General features: G+C 41.4%; 1 protein-coding gene across 5 annotated transcripts in view; it reads left to right on the top strand.

Moving 5' to 3' along the window:
• SDK1 (sidekick cell adhesion molecule 1) overlaps positions 1-19,618 on the top strand; it is a 394,324-nt gene that overhangs the window by 255,336 nt on the left and 119,370 nt on the right. For all 5 annotated transcript variants that reach the window (XM_051782514.1, XM_051782501.1, XM_051782510.1 and 2 more), the window contains 6 exons: positions 478-594; positions 848-1,015; positions 2,544-2,646; positions 3,617-3,793; positions 12,273-12,409; positions 19,048-19,195. In XM_051782514.1, coding sequence (XP_051638474.1) covers positions 478-594; positions 848-1,015; positions 2,544-2,646; positions 3,617-3,793; positions 12,273-12,409; positions 19,048-19,195 — 850 coding nt within the window. The remainder of the gene's footprint in view (positions 1-477; positions 595-847; positions 1,016-2,543; positions 2,647-3,616; positions 3,794-12,272; positions 12,410-19,047; positions 19,196-19,618) is intronic.

Below are 19,618 nucleotides of genomic sequence, written 5' to 3'. Positions count from 1 at the left end.
CTGGGGGAAAATGTAAGAGAGAAAGAAACTTGGAAAGTGTCTTGGATAAGACTCAGGTTCTAAATTCTTTTGGCTGACATTTAAGTTTCAAAGTTAATGCCTTTCTCAAGTTGCTTTTCATCCTAAAGAATTCTATTATGAAGATGAAGGAAAATAGTTTTGTTTATCTAGATTTCTCAACCTCCCCCCAAACACTCATTTTGAGCTTTATCTTCCATCTTCTGTAACCCATCTGACTTGTACAGGTACAGGCACTGATAGATTTTTATTTTCCATGTAGGTAATAAACAGGATTAGACAATTCCTAGGAGATGAATAAGGAAAGGTTACAGTCACTGCTGAAAGGTTTTCATGTCTTATTGTCATGTCCTTCTCCATGATCAGCTCTATAAAAGTGGATGTAAAGTAGTCCGTGATAATAGGTAAAGGATCTTTCTGAGAGCTGATGCACTGAGTTTTTTGAACTTTTGATTCTAGACATTAAACCAGCATTTATCCAGCCTCCAGAGGATACCACAGTCACGGAGGGCATGACTGCAGTGCTGACCTGTGAAGTATCAGGGGCTCCAAGACCTGCCATCTCATGGAAGAAAGGTAACGTTATTAACTTGTGGCAAAGCTGTAATCCACGTTTTTCTGTCCATTGCTATTACTGAGGTTCTGTAGATCCATTTAGTGCCTCTTTCTTCCTTCCTGTGGCACCATGAGCAGTGGGTTTGCTGTGGGGCTGCCGTGAACCGGTGGCCTGGGCAGGCTGGAACAGTTTGTTGGAAGAACTGGAATTGCAGAGCTTAATCCCTGAGCCTACGTGACACTAATCATGCTGCTTCTCCCTCCTGTGTTTCAGGGAAGCAGATCTTAGCCAGTGGCTCAGTTCAGATTCCTCGCTTCGTTCTTCTTGAATCTGGAGGGCTCCAGATAACACCCGTTTTCCTCCAGGATGCTGGCAATTATACTTGCTGTGCAGTCAACTCTGAAGGAGCTCTGAATGCTTTTGTGATGCTGACAGTGTGGAGTAAGGATAATGCTTTGTTTAAAGTCTAACTTTAATCAAGTATTAATCAGTTTTTGTTGTATGCTCAGGAAATTTTCATAAGTAATTATGCTTTTCTCGTTAATAGAGATACTTGTATGATTTAATGGGAATAATGTATCTATTTTAAGAATCCCATCACAAATACCCTTTTTGTTTGTAAAATTATGCATATAAATCTCTATTTTGTGAAAGGAGGTGTATTTAAATAGAGCTTCAATCACACAGTTTTACTCAGGTTTTGCTTTGGCGTCTCGCATTGCAAGTCAGACCTTTTAACTGTGTGGTGCATATTTAGCATTTGTTAATCCCCAAACTGCAAGCTGAATCACATTTTTCCTTTTGAACTTGGGAATACCTGAAAACATTACTAGTAGTAACTGTAATGTACTTGTGTCATATGGCCATTTTTGTTTTGACAGTTATGGAGTTGACAATATGGATATCAGGATGCTGTAAACTGAATAATGTCCAGGTGTATGGATCAAGTAAAGGAGATCCTTCCTATTTATTCTCAAAGCTATGATTCTTTTATGTACTAAGATAGTTCCTAGTCATTGTACTGCTTCAGAGGAGGGAAAGAAAAGTGAATATAACCTAATGTTTGTGTGGCAACAGCACCATCATAAAACCAGAAGTCATGCATAGGTACATCAGGAATAATGCTAAAAATTCCATGCTGTAAGAGTCAGCTTTTGATTTTGCTGATGATTCCTTCTTGTGCATGTATGAGGTGTCTCATGCTGATTATCTCTGCAGGGATTTGGGACTGATTAACATTATCCACATATCTTCCATACTCATCCTGGTTGTCTCCCTGCCTCAACTGATACTATCTGCTGCTGCTCCTGCGTGTTACACATAATAGAGATCTTCCACACTGGATCCCGTTGCTGTAGTTACAGCAATTATTGTGTTCTGGGGCTCCAGGAGGGGCCTGAATAAAGATGTTCTGAAATGTTTGAGTAAACAACATACCTTTCTTATGTGAAAAATTTGTCTATTAGAAGCTCCTCCTCCTTTAGCCTCTGTCCTGGATTTGATGAGATCGTAGGGTGCCACTTAAGTTTCTCGTTCTTGGTCTTTTTCTAGTGCATTCTTCTCTGGGCAAGTTTTCTTTGGTTTTGTTTGTGTTTTCCCTGCTCCAAACAGTGTGACTTGTTTCCTGACTCTTTGCATGCTCAGATTCCTTCATAATACACCACAAACATGCTTGTTGCCATATGACTTTAGGGAGTTGCCCCCAGCCAAGTGAGAGTTCACACAGCTTTAGCTTCTTCTGCTCTCACCACCCTGGGCTCGTGCTCGTGCCCTCTGCTGCTCTGTCTCTCTGCACCCCACAGTGTGTCACCTCTCCTTGCCACAGTGACTTTAGAGGGAGGGGGAGCCTTCACAGCAGAGGCTTGAAGAGCTTGCTTTGAATGACAAAAGCTCGGTGGCCGCTCTCTGAGTGAATATCCAAGTCAAAATGCCGCAGTTTCACCTGAGCCGTGGCTTGTGCTGCTTTCAGATCGCACCTCCATCGTCCGCCCTCCCGAGGACAGCACCGTGATCAAAGGAACCACAGCCACCCTGCACTGCGAGGCCACTCACGATCCCAGAATTTCAATCAGGTTGGTGGTGTCACTCCCTGTTTGTGTGGTTTATCCCAGCTTAATTTTGTAATCTGTGTGAATAGCATTAGGTGAAAAGTTTCAGGACCCCAGATTTTCGCAGCAGACCCCTGATTACTGCATTATAAGGTTGTACACTGTATCATTAATCATATAAATCCCATCTTCCATTTCAGCCTTATGTATTATTTACAATGAGCTATGTTCCACTTCATGACTTCAATATAGCCTTCCATGATTTTACTGTCAAGGTTAATACACTATCAATAAAACCAACTTGTCAGAAGCCGATACTTAATGAGAGTAAAAGCCAAAGAGAAGGAATAGGATTTCAGAAGTGTTTACTCTGGGGTGCATAAAAGCCACACAAGAGATGCCCGTGTTTTTGGAAACACATCAGTAACTTGGGCTTATATTCTGCTTTAACTGTATAAAGGAAAGCAAAATTTGTATGAACTTTAAAATTCATACTAGACCATTCAGAGGAAGCTCAGAATCTTAAAATCAATTTACCATGAACATTTATGTAGTCTGAAAGCAACTGCAAGGGAGAGGTTGGAGGGTGCTCAGAGGGTGAACTGCAGAAAGAACTTCAGAAAGAGAAATACAGGCATAAAAATTTTGTGTAGAGATAGGTAATTGTGAAACCATGGGTTATACACATCCCTGGGAAACGCTGGTGTGTGATGGGCTTATGAACTTGGACGTATTTGAATATTTCACCTTTTCCATGTAAAATATATATAATATTGTTTGTAAAATATAGAATATCTTGGTTGGAATTACTTTTCTCTTTCTGATCACTTGATCTGAAACTTAAATTTGTAAGAGGCACTGCTCTTGAAGTAACTGTAGGGACCTGTCCTCTTTAACACGTGATGACAGAAGCTGATACCTTATAGCAGAGTTCAGATAAATCTATTTTGACATTCTTATGAGTAATCAATAACTGAAACATTGTAATACTCAGGTATCTTTGGAAGAAGGACAGTGTTGTAATAAATCCATCCAGCAGTTCCAGGATCACAGTGGAGAAAGATGGAACCCTCCTCATCAGCCAGACGTGGTCAGGTGACATTGGAGATTATACCTGTGAGGTCATTTCTTCTGGAGGAAACGACTCCAGAATGGCTCGACTAGAAGTGATGTGAGTATTCCATCTTAGATAAACTCTACACTTGATTTCAGATGTATTTTTCTAGCATTTAATTCTGGGTGCTCTGGACAGTTTGGACTTTTTTAGGGGAAATTAAGCCTGGTTCATTTCTAATTAAATTGCCTCTAAATGTCCTGCCCTTTGCATGCTGCCATGCTGCTTGGGCTTCCACACAGCTGGAGCCTTGGAAGTCACTCCAACTGCATCTCTCTGAATCAGTACATCTGCATTTCCAGCTGGTGTGAGTGAGCTCAGGGGGTAAAGATTGAGAGGTGGTGGTCCACCTGTAGATAGCACAAGTGGACAACCACAGGGGACTGTAGAGTGTGTAGGTGGCACAAAATGGATGGGGGAGAGTTGATACACTCAAGGGTAGGGCCACCATTGAGAAGGAATTAATTAGATTGAGAAATGGTCCCGGAAGAACCTTACAAAATTCAGTGTGGACAAATGCAATGTCTGCATCTGGGGAGGAGTAACCTTTTGCAGGAACACAGTCTGGGCACTGATCCCCTGGTAGCAGTTCTGCTGGAAAGAACCTGGGGATCTTGGTAGGCAGCAGCTGAACATGATTCAGCTGTGGACCTGTGGGCACAGAGCAGGCTGTGAACATCCTGGGCTGTGCTTACACAGGCAGAGCAGATTGAGGGACATGAGTCCCTCCTCCTGTTTGACATTTATTAGTCTACATCTGGAATACTGTCTCCAGTTTTGACTTAATAAACTGGTCTGATCTGATGGCTGACCCTGCTTTGAGCACAAGTTTGGACCAGAGACCTCCTGAGGTCCTTTCAAACCTGGATCCTTCTATCATCCCATGCTATAGGACTTTCCCATAAAACCCAGGTGCTGTGCTGTGATGCCAAGGTTTGAAAACAAGAAAATGTTTCCTTCTTTTTAGTGTTTTTTCTCTGTTAAACATTTATCAGAATAGCTGGTCCCTGGACAGGCATTGCTTACTCTTGCATTCTTTTGATACATCATTTTTCCGGGGAAAAAAAAAAATATTTATGTATGACTTTCTTTATTTCTACGGATCTTTAAGAATAAAAACAAGGAGATGCTTAAAGTGCCGTTCAATTCTGGAAAAGGATTATAAAAATGTCATTACAGGGTTCCATATTTTCTATTTCTGTCATCCCACTGGGGTGAAGTGCACTTCCGTTTTATTTTTATCACTAAAAGCAACAGCTGTGGTTTTGGTACGTGTGTGGAGCAGATCAAATGAAAGAGAAGGTGATGTTTTATGTAGACATTTATTTATTTATTCATTTGCTTGAGTAGTGCCGCGTGCTTTAATTGAACTAAAATCGCGTCCGTTTCTGCTGGTCATGCCTGACGTCTCTGAGAAGACGGCAACTTGTGCAGTTGGCAGCGTAATGAGTTCACCCCTGAGATTTGCTATGCAGAGGGCTGTTTGATACAGCATTATTCTGACAGTGCCAAGGCTACATCAGATGCCCATTTTCAGAGAGCGGTCATACATTCTTTTTCTAATTAAGCGCTCCTCAGCTCTCCTCCCGGAGTGCGTTTCACTGCTGGTTTGCATCCAAGAGCACGAGACAATTCAAAATATATCGCTGCCACAGAACCACGCTCGCTCTTCTCTGAGGCGCGTTTTGAATGGAGGGCAGAACATTACGGAGTAAAGACTGAAAAGAATGGTAAAACCTGGGCTTTGAAGTAAAACCATAAATATGTGCTAAACACTTCAGCGGGGTGATGGTTTTTTAATCCTTGATAGCAAAAGATGCCCTGTGCAGCAAAGCAGATGTGTTTACTTGCAGTTCCCTCTTGACTGGTGAGGAGCCTTTTTATGGTCCATAAAATCTGGGCTAGAAGTTGGCTGGGAGAGGCACATCTTGTGTGCATTGCTGAGGCACCCCAGCTGTTCCAGTTGTTCTGGGTGGCTCTCCATGCACTGGGACTGGCTCTTAATCCTGTATCTCTGCTTCCTGTGATGTTCTGTTGCTGATCAGCCATTACCTGTTTTTCCTGGAGGAGTTAAAGAAATCTATCAGACCCACTCTTTTAGAGGACTTGAGTAACTGATAAGTCACTCAATAATACCTTGAATTGTGACATTTCATTTCAAAGCAGTGCTGCAGGTAGTGCAATACTGCCAAAGAATATTGCATTTCTTTGCTGCTTTCATCATTATCGTTTGGCTCAGCAGCACAGATCTGTGAGAAGGAGAGATACATGATACAACAGGAGTGAAATGAAGAAGAAAATATGTGGAAAGAAAATGTCTGAAGTAAAGCCGAAATTGAATTCCAGCTTGTATACGAATGACAGATCTATAACATTCCCTATTCTCCCGGATAATTCTCTTGTGCAGAACATTAACAAACAGGGCATGTACATTCCCATCGATGAGCACTTACACTTCAGTGCCTTGAGTAGCACTAATGTCAGACAAATGTTCAAAGGAGGCCTCTCAACCAATTACAGGCTGGAGCAGTCACCAGTGGATAATATCATACCCTACCTTGCCTCGTCTGACAACTCCAATTGTCTCTCCACCTTTTTTCCCCCAGGAACGAACACGTTCCTCCTCTACCTCTGTGCACGTCAAGAGGAATTTCCAAAGGCACAAATAAGTTTGTTACTGATTTCTGTTCAAACTGATTCAATTCAAAACCATTGACCTTCAGGGCGACCTTCAGTTATTTAATCTCTGAGTGGACTGGTTTTCTAATCTGTGAAAAGAAGGAAAGAAAGCTTTCTTCTTTTGTCTTCCCTTGTTGAAAGACAGGCTTGGGGAGAAAGGCAGTGTTCCTGGCTGCAAGAACCTACACTGATAGCACAGCATATACACATTGGTGGTGCAACCAGGATGGATCATTTTTCTCAGCAGGAAAGAAGAAATAAAATATTTGAAAAGAAAAGCCAGAAAACTAATGAAGAACTTGCAAAAGTGCAGCCAAAGGTTACCTTGCTCATCAATTTTGCACTGATGGTACTTGGGCACAGAAACTAATTGCTAGTCAAGATACTCTATTCATTTGTCTTCCCTCTAAATGTGTTTATTCTTCATGTACATCACTTGATTTGATTTGCACGAGGTAAAACATTTGCGAGTGATGTTTCTCTTCTACAAGAGATAGATTTTAATTTTGTACTTACTTTTTTTTTTCTCCTACCAGAGTTTCTCAGCTGCATATACAGAAACATTTGCAGGTCTTTTGGTGGTGAGCTTCTGCCTCTCTTGCATCCCTCCAAGTCATAGGATTTGATCCTGAAAATAATTGCATGTTATGAAACATCCCAGCTTCATTTAAGCTTACTTTTATAGTCCTGTAAATACCACCTTGAAATACAAATAGAGGAAAAAAAAGGCTCGTTCCTAAAGCTGCATAAGCTGAGTTATCACAATGTATCACTCACCTGATGGGAAACTGTGCTGATTCCAGCTCAAAGTATCCTGAGGATTCTCAGTATATATAAAATATGCAGAATTACCACTATCTATGCCTGATGATACCCACTGCTCAATATCAGCCCGTCTGCAGCCCATGCTAAAGAATCTCTTTGTTGTATGAATGTGACTGAAAAGTATGGTAATGCTGCATTGTTGGAAAATCAAAGCCCTCTACAAGCCTCTGTTATGTCACAACATATAGTAAAACCTTTTAGGCTCTTTTTCTATGCAAAAATATGGGAAGGACAATGTAATACAAAAATAGACAATTTATTCCTGGCAGCAAGTTCATCTTCTTTCAGTTCCCTTTCATCAGAGAAAGAACTATTATTGTTCTGTCTTCTTCAAAAGCAGGAGAGGGGAGCTAACCACTTATAATAAACCCCAGTGGGTTGCCAAGAATGCATAGTATTGCCTTTGTCAACCATCCATACATGAATTTTGATGCCCTTTTTACTAGAGTATTTATAATTGCTGCTTCTTCCAATTTCTTCCTGATATATCCCATAAAAAATAGTTTGATTACTAAAATTAAAATCAGTATGACCAACACAGAGTAAGAGATCAAAATGACATCCCATTACAAATGTATCTTCATCTGGATCCCATATCCCTCGGTTCCAATAGCCCACCTCTTCTCCTTTCTGCAGGGAGTGAAAGCAGGAAGAATGTCAAACTTGAAAATATATTATTCCTTCCTCACTGGAAAGAAAGCTTCTATTTATTTTTCCAAGCTCTCTATTGAGATGTCATCCAAGAAGCAAGGTTCACTGCTGAGTCTAAATGCACTTGATACTCAAAAGAGAAATATCACCCAGAAATGCACTCAGAAATAAATGCCATTGTGTCTGTTTGTCATTGAAGGTATAGCAGAAATGTAGGTGTTTTCAGCAAAAAGAAAGCATAAAATTCAAAACCCTGTTGGTGACCAACAAAATAAAATGGGAAATAAATCTGAGTGCTCTGGAACTTGGCAACTCTTTAATTTCAGAAATTTGCCCCTTTATAGACCTACGAGAGACAAAAAGCCTCAAGACTCGGGGCTGCCTTGAAAGAGTCCTTCCTGTGTTTAGAAATTGGAGAGGATTCTTTTGCAAGGGAAACTGGAGAGACCCGAGCAAGAGTCGACACGTTTCTTAATTTAAAACATTATGAACTTTTATGAGCGGAGCCATCAGGGCTGAGAGCTCTGTCAGCCCTCCTGCCTCGGCTTCTCGCCGCGTTATCGGCCGGAGCAGATGAACCACCTGCTCCTGAGCAGAACCCTCGTGGTGGACCTGATTTAGGAAATCATTTCTGAAATAGGAGCAGGGCTTTTCATAAACTGACAAGAAAACTTGTTTAATCTCCTGTGCCTTTTTAGTAATCCCCTCTTCAGTCACAGTCTCTCTAATTACCTGCTGTTGGACCATTTTTCTCAGAAGTCTCTCCAAACCATGTCTGGTTTATTTTCCTCAGCAAATAGTCTGCTTTTAGCTAATTTTATAAAACGCTCTGTGTGTTTGCTGAGTGAATTTTTCAGCTGCCCTCTGGCAGTGATGAGCTGACTCAAAACATTAGGGTTTCTGTTTTGAACATGTATCATTTGCAATGGGCTAATATTTCTCTCCTAGATTGTCACAACGACTTCGTGTTCTTTTCTTGCAAATCTGCTATTTTAATTGCTTTGTCAGAGTCCCCTCAGGTCACCTTGGTGGCAATGCCATTAACCCTGGTCTTATCTATCAATTACAGATTTTTAAAGTGTCCATGGACATATTTTTCTATCATACAAAGTAAGTTATGGAAAACTTGCCTCCATGCAACTCTTCAGCATTAGAGGAGTGAGGTCTTCCAATATTCTGTATTGAAAAACTTTCATATATTTCCTATTTGGGGCTTCAGTGAACAAAAGAAAGATAATAATGCTAGAATTACACTGCCAGTGTCTGGTCAAGGGGTGTTGAGTGCCCTGGGTGTTATTGTACTAAACCTCATCCGCTTTCGTGGTGCATAAGAAGGTGAGCAGTTCTAGTCTGAGGTCCTTCTCATCCTGAAAAGGGGTTGAAATTAGCATTCCCTGCAATAATTTCTTGGATGTTAGCAGCAAGGGAAAGTAATTCTCTTAAAGGAAAAATAGAAGCAATGATCTCTTTGGGGAACGTGAATATTCATGATGGTGGTACAGGTCTCATTTATCATCCCTTCCACACAGTATGTGGTAGAAAATGAGAAGGAGACAAAGTGTAAGTGCTTGCTATAGTAGAAATTACCACTTATTAATCTCTGCTTTTGTATACTACAAAGAGAGAAGTACACTTCTGTGCTGAAATGTCGTTGTAGTCTTAAATATTTATTTCTGCCCAGGTGTGTGTCTTAAGCACTTGTTCTGTCTGCCTTGAGGGACTTAAATCTGTAAGCACCATCTGTTGCTGGTTGGTGTGGACACATGGCTAAAGACTATGATATCAGTGAGAAGGTGTCCTGTATGGCTGCAGCTCATGCTGCTCAATCTCTGAACAGAAAGTGCTTGTTTCCTTCACCCTGCTGACTGATTATCATTGTCAATCGAACAGAATAATCAACTAAACCCAAATCCTGAGTAAACAAAACCCCATGTTTAAACTCAGTTTGTGTGTTAAAAGAAAAACAGGAAAGAGGGAATGTCCACTGTTCTTCAAAAGTCTTCTGAGACTTGTACATTAAGAAAAAGAGACTCAGCTTTAAGTCTTGTAGCCTCTGTCTTCAAGTGAACTGTTGATTGAGCCCTTCTAATGTATGGGAGATCAAGATTAATAAATGCACGTCCTGAAAATATCCTTAATATGTACCAGGAGTGCTTTTTTCTTCCCAGAAAAGCAGCTACATGGGGATAAGTTTGCTGTGAGCTCCCCCTCAGCTATTCCTACATTGCTGCTTCTGTGACCATCATCTTCCAGAAGGAGCTGAAGCCATGACCCATCTCTGAGCTCTTCCCCACAGGGAGTGTTGATAAATAACATGGGGACTGGGACTTCAGTGAACCATGTAGCAACAAGACGTTTCACTCTTTCCTTCAGTAATTATCTTTGCCAGCTTAATCACAAAAACTTTTCCAACCAGCTTGCTTAGGACATAATGATAAATTGTAGCAGAGGTTTAATGTTTATTATAATTTAATGTTTCATTCAAAATTAAGTAGCACACTCCTGTAGTCCCTGGGTAAATGGCTGTATCTTACACTCCCTCTCCACACTTTTCAATGACAGCCTTTCTCTGCCATTCTCTCTTAGGCCAGCTGCCCTTCTGCTTTGTTTCCTGGTCCCCTTCATCCCTAAACTTAACTCATCCAAAATTTTACAGTGCTGTGTTCAAAATCTGCTTCCTTGGGGCCCAGCCCAAAAGTGGCCCTGTCTGAGCTGTCAGTGCGTGCCCAGATCTAAGGGAGAGCTCAATCAGCCCAAACTCCTCACGATCAAGGCATCTCAAGCAAGTGATTTAATGAAGTTAAGATCTGAATCACACCCTGAGGTGTCATTCCATGTTTACTACAGAAAGAGCCTGGGGTCGCCGTGCTGCTAATTTCGTTATGCATTTAAAGTCAAATGAGACGAGACAAGACTTTAAGTCTCGGGTTTAGCCTTAGGAAGCATCAACCCTTCTAGCCTGGAGAGAGGTGGGCAGGGAAGTGCCTTCTACTTGCGTTGCCTCATTAGCTCTGTGTTTTTCTTACCACTCCTTGGCTCTCCCAGCGATCTTTATTTTTTTGGGTGCTAACTCCACAGTGTGTCTCCCTCAGAAACACGTAAACAAAAGCATTCGCAGTTTTAACAGAAAAATAATAAAGCTATTGTCTGGCTCTCCATATGTTCCTCAATCTTCCCGTAGAAGCCGAAATCCAGGACATATTTATTGTTCTGGCCTAAAGCCAGAGCCTGTATTTACTTTTGTGAGTGGCTGAGGAGTTTGTGGTTTTTAAATAACTGTGAGCCTTCAGTACATGATACATTACACCCAGGAATTACTGTGTTTTTAAATTAAGCCTGTGAAGTACCCTTGTGGCTTTCTGCCCTGGCCAGGAACTGTGGAAGGGTCACCCTCAGCTTTCCCGGGGAGGAGGGAAGGTTGAATGGGTAAAAACTGTCCCTCCTTGCTTTTCCTTCACTATGAGATCCTTGTCCTCCTTAGGAACAGGATGATAAGGAGCAGAAATCATGCTCAAGTATAATGCTGAAGGGCTTTTATCTCTTAAAACACATCAGCATCGAAGGGTTGCAGCAGAATTTAGTGTTCTCACTGCACTGTGCAGCCTCCCACTTCCAGCCAATGGGTACAAATGAAATGTTTTTCCACAAATTTCCTTTATGTGGAGAAATTACACATTTTAATTGAGCTGCTGTTTTATTTTTGTTTTTTAATGTTTCATTTGGTATTTCCATGGGGTTTCTGCAGGCATTTTTGCTACATTTTCTGGTTGGGTGCTCCCAAAAAAACCCTTATTATAGGAAGGAAGGATTCTACCCATGACAGGATAAGCCTGAATCCGCAAGTAAATCAAGCTGTTCTGTAGCCTAGGAATACATATGGTAATTTTGATTAGTAGCTCTGTGTGGATAGTGTCAATGTCTTCTGCTTCCTTGAGTATGAAAAATTCCATGTTAAATCATATCTCCCATGTGTTTTACTGTTTATATGTATTATGGCTGTCACATTGCTGGGACATCATTGTAAGAAGGGAGAAAAAGTGAGAGAGGAAATTTATTGACCAAGTTGCTCAGTCACAAACCGTATGAAAATTGGCTTTTTTCCACATTTAGCAACATTTCCATTAGCTGTTCTAAGCATCAGCCTTGGGACTTTCAGCATAAATTATTTTTTTCCCCCCAAAGAGGATAAAATTGTGAAGAACTCAGAGATGTCTTTCATTTATTTAATTGTACAATAGCTGCTGGTGGTTTTATATCTATCATCGTACAAGGCTGGTGTCGTCTGCCTTTCACTGCCTGTAAGACTGTATAGCTGAATGAAATGTAGATTAATTTTTCTGTGCTTTTTTTTTTTTCCCTCCCTTTCTCTTTTCCTTGACAGTGAGCTGCCTCATTCCCCTCAGAATCTTCTGGCCACTCTGAATTCCTCCCACAGCCGGAGCGTGATGCTCTCCTGGGTGCGCCCCTTTGATGGCAACAGCCCCGTGCTCTACTATGTGGTCGAGCTCTCTGAGAACAGTAAGTAAAGTCAGATATATTTCAACCTCACGTTGTTCTTAATTGTTCAGACACACCTTTTACCAGAGCTGCTAACAAAATGCTGTTGTAGTTTGCTAAATGAGAGACATCACGCACAAAGGGGAAACTCTGGGTTTTTAAACTCAGCTGTTTGCACACTGAAAGAGTCAGACAACAAAGAAGCCTGAGATGGTGAAATTGTTACACAGGAAAGGCTTAGTTCCACCTCCAGTGTTGCCAGCCAGACTTGAGGCACAACAGCTCACTCCTCAGTGCTGTAAACCAACAGTAATCTGTTTCTTCCCATTGTTGTCTTTTTCTCCAATTTCTTAGATATCTTGATGCATTCAGAGCCCCAATTTCACCTCAAAGTTGCAGGCAGGGTGATAATACAAGGAACTGGTGGTCTGTCAAAGGAAAAAAACTTGGATTTCAGTAGGAGCTACTGTCTTACCTGTATATGGGCTCATATATTTTCTCTGCTTTCCCTAGATTATCATTTTACGTTGTTCTTTTAGGTGGGTGGTTGAGGATGCTTGAGTGAGATATCCAGGTATCTTCTTGGGTTACAAACCTGACCATTGTGAATTGCCACTTCTTCCAGATTTATCATGCTCTGTGCCTGGGCCTCCGTGGCTCTCAGTTTGCAAGGTTATTCAGGGACATTGCTGATGCCTCCTTAGGAGTTGATGGAAAGATGAGGTTATATGGAAATCGGTCACCTTGGCAATACTTTCTAATCTCTATCACCCTAGGAGCTGGAAATCCAAGCTGAACAATTGATTCCTGATGAAAAAATTAAGAGCATCACTTTTTCTGACATGTGGAAATTAGTCACTGCATAGCTGAACGTGAAGCACTCCTGATTTCTGATTATCTAGAGAGCAGCAGTTTGTTTTGCCACACAGAGAGCCTGAGAGGAAACTTGGGTTTCAGATCACATACAACCCTTTTGCTTTGCAGGCTGAAGTGCATAACTTTTCAGATGTGGAGGTCCCAGAACTGATGATCTTGACAACTATTAAGCAAAGTGCAGGTTTCTAATCCAAGTAGAAATCCAAAGTCATGCCTGGAACTGCTGTCCTTAAAATAGTTCTGTTCAGGCAAAGACTCCTGATCTTTCTGTAATGAATGATTAAGCAAAACCAGTGTCCTGCATTCCCCCTCTACCTTTTTATCACGACCTTCCTTTTCACTCTTCTCTGCTTTCTTACTATTGACTACAGGCAAGTAACTACCTTTCTGCTTTTCCTTCCCTATTCTTTCACCCAAGGATGAAACATCCTTGTGTTTCTTGTTTTCCAGTGGCTTTGACAATGACAAGCCAAAGAAGTCCCAGTCTGGGAGGTCCTAGGGCTGTATTTACACAGACACAGCACAGAGCTGGCAATACATGTGAACCTGGGTCCTGCAGTGGGCTGCATTGGCTGGGGAGAGTCCCTAAAAGAAGAGGTGCAGTTCACTCAGTGCCAGGAGAATCATGGAATTGCTTGAGTCGGAAGGGACCTTAAAGGTCATCTCGTTCCATCATCCATCTTGTGTCATGGGGAAGTTTGAAGACCTTTCAAGTCCCTTTCTAGCAAGGATGCCTTGCAGTTGTATAGCAACGGGGTAAATGTGCTGTCGTTTTATAATTTTATAATTAATTCACTGAAATTTGTCAAAGGCTCAGCAAAAATCAACAGTAATTCTTCGGAAATGGTGCAGACAATCCCTCAGAACTCCACAGGATGCTGTGAACCATTGCTCACTCCACGATAGATAAAATAATTTTGGCTGATGGCATTGCAATCTGCCACTGAGAGGGTCTCATTATCCCAAATCCCAGGTATATGTACTTCAGCAGCTTGCAGCTGCAAAAGCCAGCCACACACTGAGTTTGCTGTGAATTGAGCATCTTAACTCCCAGATATACTCTAGGTCTTGCTGTCCTTTAAATTTTTGTCTTTATTTACTTTGCTTGTATGTGCAGTGTCCAAATGGCTACCCACAGAAGTAGGACTTGAATATTCCCTTGAATGTTCCACTCTTGCTGTGCTCTCTCATTTCATATATTCTTGCTCAGCTTTACAGTTGCCAACAGAATAGCACAACATCATCAGTGACTCTGGTTTGGAAAGCTGACTGTAACGTCTGCATATTGTCCCTGTCTTGGTTTGGTTTTTATTTTCCTGAAGTTTGTTTTTCAGAGTTATTTTGATCTCAGTGGGGCGTGGTTAATATTTAGTTTCTCCAGACCTCCTACTCCTCTGGAAACCACCACCTTCCCTTTGTTCCCACCCTTCCCGAGCGCTGTTTGTGAACGAAGCTGACGTTTGATCTTGTGTGGGTATAGTTTGGCCTGATAGGACTGTGCAGGAGCTCTCTTTGCTTTTCAAAGACAATTTCCTTTTGGGTTTTGTGCTGCAGAAAGAGCGACTGTCAGGGAGGCAGCGAACACCCTCCATGAGCTCCTGCGCCGGCGTCGGGAGCTCTGTCACTGTCACAGCAGCACAAAACACAATGTGCTTCACATCCCAATCCCCCTTGGCTTTCACACGTGTGAAGGGTAGGGAGGGACATCAGAATTATGATTTATTTTCCAGTTAGCAAATCTGCACAGGTGCCAAAACATAGCCCTGTTTTGTTCCTTTTTTTTTTTTTTTTTTTAGCTGTTTTGCTTCGGATAATTTTCTAATAGCTTTAGGATCCATTGTAGGTTTTGAAGCACGTACCATAAATGAATACACAATAACAATATCTGTTGCAGAGAAATAGCTGAAGAGGGTTCAAAATAATGAGTATGAATTTCAGGGGTTTAATTACCAGCTGCATTAGAGAGAGGCGTGTCACTCCACCTGGCATGGATTAGAATTCCTTTTCATTAATATCAATTCAGTAAAGAGATATAAAAACCTTATTTTAATTAGAGGGAAAAAACAGTGGCAGATCGTGCACATAAATTGCTGGAAATATGAACGACTCTAGCCACCTAATTTTTAAAATGAATGTATTTGGCACAATGCAATAATTCTCAAATTACAAGTATTCACAGTAGACTGTGTCTGTGGGTGACTTGAGACATATGGCCTTAAACATTTGGGGGCAAATTTATAATCTAATTTGAAAAACACAGTTCCAGGGAAACACAGTCATTAAGTATTCCTGCCCACACAGAGCCAAGAATGTGAACCTTGATTTGAAATAGGATTTTCAAATAAATAGTACCATGCATTGCTGTCATTTGCACTAATATAATTTTGGATGTTTCATGACCTGTTTAGCCCCTGTTGCGATTATACCCAGGAATTCCAATGAAGTCTCTTCATGGTGTTAGAAGGGGATATGCTTAATTTTATTCCAAGGAGGTTTAGACTTAAGGAATTAATCAAAAAATATTCTGAATAGGCTTTTAACTGAAGAAATGAATTAAGGCTTAAAGAATTCTGCTGAGTACAATTAAGATAAAAGCCCATTTTTGTTTTATTGTATTCTGGGATATCTGTGCTGTGTGATGTAATGATATAACTCAGATTCATCACATTGTGCCAATGAGGAGATAATAAAAGCTCCTGTGAAAAGCATCTGTACATGCTTAACTTAAAACCTATGAATTGTCATCCCAAATTTGGTAGGAATATTCAAGTGGCAAAAACTTAAAACATTGATAAACCATTGCAAAAATCAAAGTAAAACTGTTTGTTACAATTGTGACTCACATCTAAACAGGATAATGTTAAGATACTTTTTCTCAGGCCACTGGTAGTCCTTGTTTAAGTCCTACCAAACAAAGGATGAACCACCTAGCTTTTATGTGGATTTTTTGCAATATCATTTTGTTATGAAGGTTTGAAAGATGGATTTAGTGAACTCCAGCAGTACAGCAAATTCCAATACTACCCATCTATGCAAAACCCCCTGGAGATGGAAAGAGATGGAAATGTGCTCCAAACCTGCAAAAATCAGCTTTCTGCAGTAGATCTAAACTGTAATATCAAATTAGAAATGATTTTTGAGGAATTTGCAATTAATGCATGAACTGAAAGGTGGATGGGGAAATACAGAAGCAACACCTCTCAACCAGTAAACCAGAGTTACTGAATGCATCACAAGCACATCCAAAAATTTTTGACAGATCAAAAGTAATTTCTAAAACCCCACCATGACATTGTAAACTAGAGAGCGGCCTGTGAGATTCTTCATTTCCAATAAATGAACTTGCAGAGGCAATCAGAGTTAATTCAAAATACCCAATATCCCTAAGACAGCTAAACATGGAAGTTGTTCAGACAGTAGCAATTACAGGGGACGAGCAAGCAGAGCCCAGAGTACATTCTGGGAAGCTTAAGTTAAATGAAGGATTAGCACAGCCTGTTCACTCTAACAGAGGCTTATTTAATAGTTTGACCTGGCAAGTCTTTTGTCACCATGGAGCTTCTCCAGGCTTCCTGGGACAGGTGAGTGACAGCCATCCCTGGAGGAGAGGAGAGTTGGTGTTGAAAATTTTATGGCATGTTTCCAGTGTCAGAACTGTTCTTCTCTCCAGTAAAACGAGCTGCTGCACAATTCTGGGGTTTGTTGTTGCGTGGCTAAAGAGGGAGATGAGCTTTTTGAAGTGTTTTGTTTATTGATTGTCAAAAAAAAAAGGACATTTAAATTTTAAAGATACTCTGCACACTCACTGTATCCACTGCTCTGTGAGTGAGCAAATGCTCCCCAAACTACCCTCCTTTACGAGTCAGAGCGCCCAGGAGATGAATAGGCTTCGTTTATATTAGTTTTCAGTTTAATCTCTCTTCCTGCCAGATCTTTTATCTTCCACCAGGAGAGGAAAAAGAATTAATAAAGTATTCTACAGATGCAGCATATAAACAGAGCAAAGCCCCAAGGTGCTGAGGAGATTAATAGGGCCTGTTGTTGAATCAAACTGCTCACTACATTGAGCTGCTTGGGTTAAGCACTCTCAGGTGGTGTTTACACTAGCAGTAAACAAATGAAATGCTTTAGGAAACGGACCACTGCCCAAGTAGCTCATACAAGGGTGTTTCACTCTCCTGTTGGTGTCTGCTCTTCCATTTTCCTCAGGAAGCTGCTTCAGGCAACGGACTAGGTCAGCCATACCTTAACTTCAGCTTACCTTGATTTGTTATTGTGCATTCTGGCTTTAACAAGGTTGGTTGTGAAGTCTTAAGGGAGGAAGTTTGAGAAAATTCAGAAGGAACTAGGATGCAAAGAAAACTCCAAAGCAGTGCTTTTCTGGATAGCACAGGTGTGTTCCTCTAAGTGTTCTCTAAGAGAAATTCAATGTTCAACTAAGATAAATTGGCATCAAGATCTTGCAGCCAAAGTGACTGTTGCTAAATCAACAACTGGCAAGGACAGAACTTGACTGCTGTGCAAATGTCCCTCTCCAGCATTCCCAGTATTCTGCTGTGTCAGTTTTCCTGCTAAAAAAGACTTTGTTCTGGCAAAGCCGTTACTGGAATAAATACATTTGGAGTAACTCAAAGATGCAGTGTTTATAGCCCAAATGGCATCATACCCTGGAGGGCTTAAACTTGCTAAGGAATCTGCCAGAAAAACACTAAATTAGTGGTTTCTGCCTTGGTGTGAATTTTAGCAGCCTTCCACATTTGGGACATCTCATCTTCATTTTCAAGCAGACGTTGAGGTGACCTGCCAGGAGCCACGATGCACTTCTGATGAGCAACGTGCACAGATAACAGTGCCAAAATCTACAGCTAGCTCCTCAGCAATTTCCAGAAGTGTTAGCAATTTTGAGCAGGGAGCATGAAAACAGCTGGTATTATTTAAAAACTGAACAAATCTTTAAATTGGCTGATTCCATTGCTGTGGTGTTGCAACACAGACCAAATGTCACCTCTCCCTCACTATTTCAGCCATGACTTCAGGGGGAATTTGTGTCACCAGGCTGTGGAGAAAAGAAGTCAGAATATTTGATTTTCAACATGTTTAATTTCTGACCTCTTTGAAAACTTGAAAATGTAATTTGGGCATCAGAGGAGCTCGGTGTAGAACTGACAACCAGGGTTTTATAGCACTGCCAGGGCTGTTTCTACCAGGGAATTTTCCTAGGACAATTAGACTCAATGCTGAATTGTATCACTAGGAAAAAAAAAAAAGATTCAGACATGTAGAATCCACAGCAGAAGCTTTCTCAGGTCTTACAGCAAAAGGCTGATTTGGCACAGAGAGTCACGCTCCTACACCTGCTTGCAAGCTGGGGAGGAAGATATTCCAAACCGACCATGAATTTCATTAGAGTCCTTCCACCAGAGCCACTCATGGGTGTGGTGGTGTGATGGCCTGCCAAACAGATGGGTTGTGAAATACACAGCCCATCTGTCTTTATCATGCTTGTTTCCTCTTTTATTAAAATGTTAATGAATATAGTTTTTATTTATTATGCCATGACATGTGCAGCATCACTTTCCACTAGACAAATGTGCAATCTGCATAACCGTGTGGGCTGACAGGAAGGTTCCTTCTGCTGAAAAGAAACTTCTTCCCAAAGTTCCTCTGATGAAAACAAGCTCTGAGCAGTCAGAGGCTTTTTCTCGCTTCTTCAGGGCTTTTGACAAGTACTTCCATCTTTTTTTTTTTTTTATTATTATTTCACATGTTAATTATTCCAACAGACTCTCCCTGGAAGGTTCACCTCTCCAACCTTGACCCCAAGATGACCAGTGTCACCGTGAGTGGACTCACCCCAGCCCGGACCTACCAGTTCAGGGTGTGTGCAGTCAACCAGGTGGGAAAGGGCCAGTACAGCACTGAGACCAGCAGGTACAGTAACAATCAATATTTGTGTGCCAAAGGCACAGTAACCTACAGTTATTGGGAAGAAAAAAGCTCTTGTTGTGAATGAATGGATCAAATATCTTTGGGGAGTGGGGCAGTTGGCATTACCCAGGCCCCTGGAGCCAGGAGTGATTGGTGATGATGGCAGTGAGGTCATGCAGGAGATCAGCACACGATGGGAGAGGTGTCCTCGTGCTTCCAGTTGAGCAGGATCTTGGAAATAATTTTTTGCTCTTGTGCTAAGCCCCAGCAGTTAGCCCGGGCAGGAGTACAGCATCCACCCTGTCATCACAATGTCACTTCTGGAACTCACCCAGAGGTGACATCGAAGGATGGCTTCATCAGACTTAGTTTCAAATGCATCCCCCTTCTTCTGTGAACCAAGGCTTGCTGCGAGCTTGAATTGCA

Source organism: Manacus candei, unplaced genomic scaffold, assembly GCF_025592945.1.
Source record: "Manacus candei isolate 608988 ecotype Guabito, Panama unplaced genomic scaffold, ASM2559294v1 h1tg000002l, whole genome shotgun sequence".
NCBI lineage: Eukaryota > Metazoa > Chordata > Aves > Passeriformes > Pipridae > Manacus > Manacus candei.
This window is presented reverse-complemented; position numbering and strand designations above follow the sequence as displayed.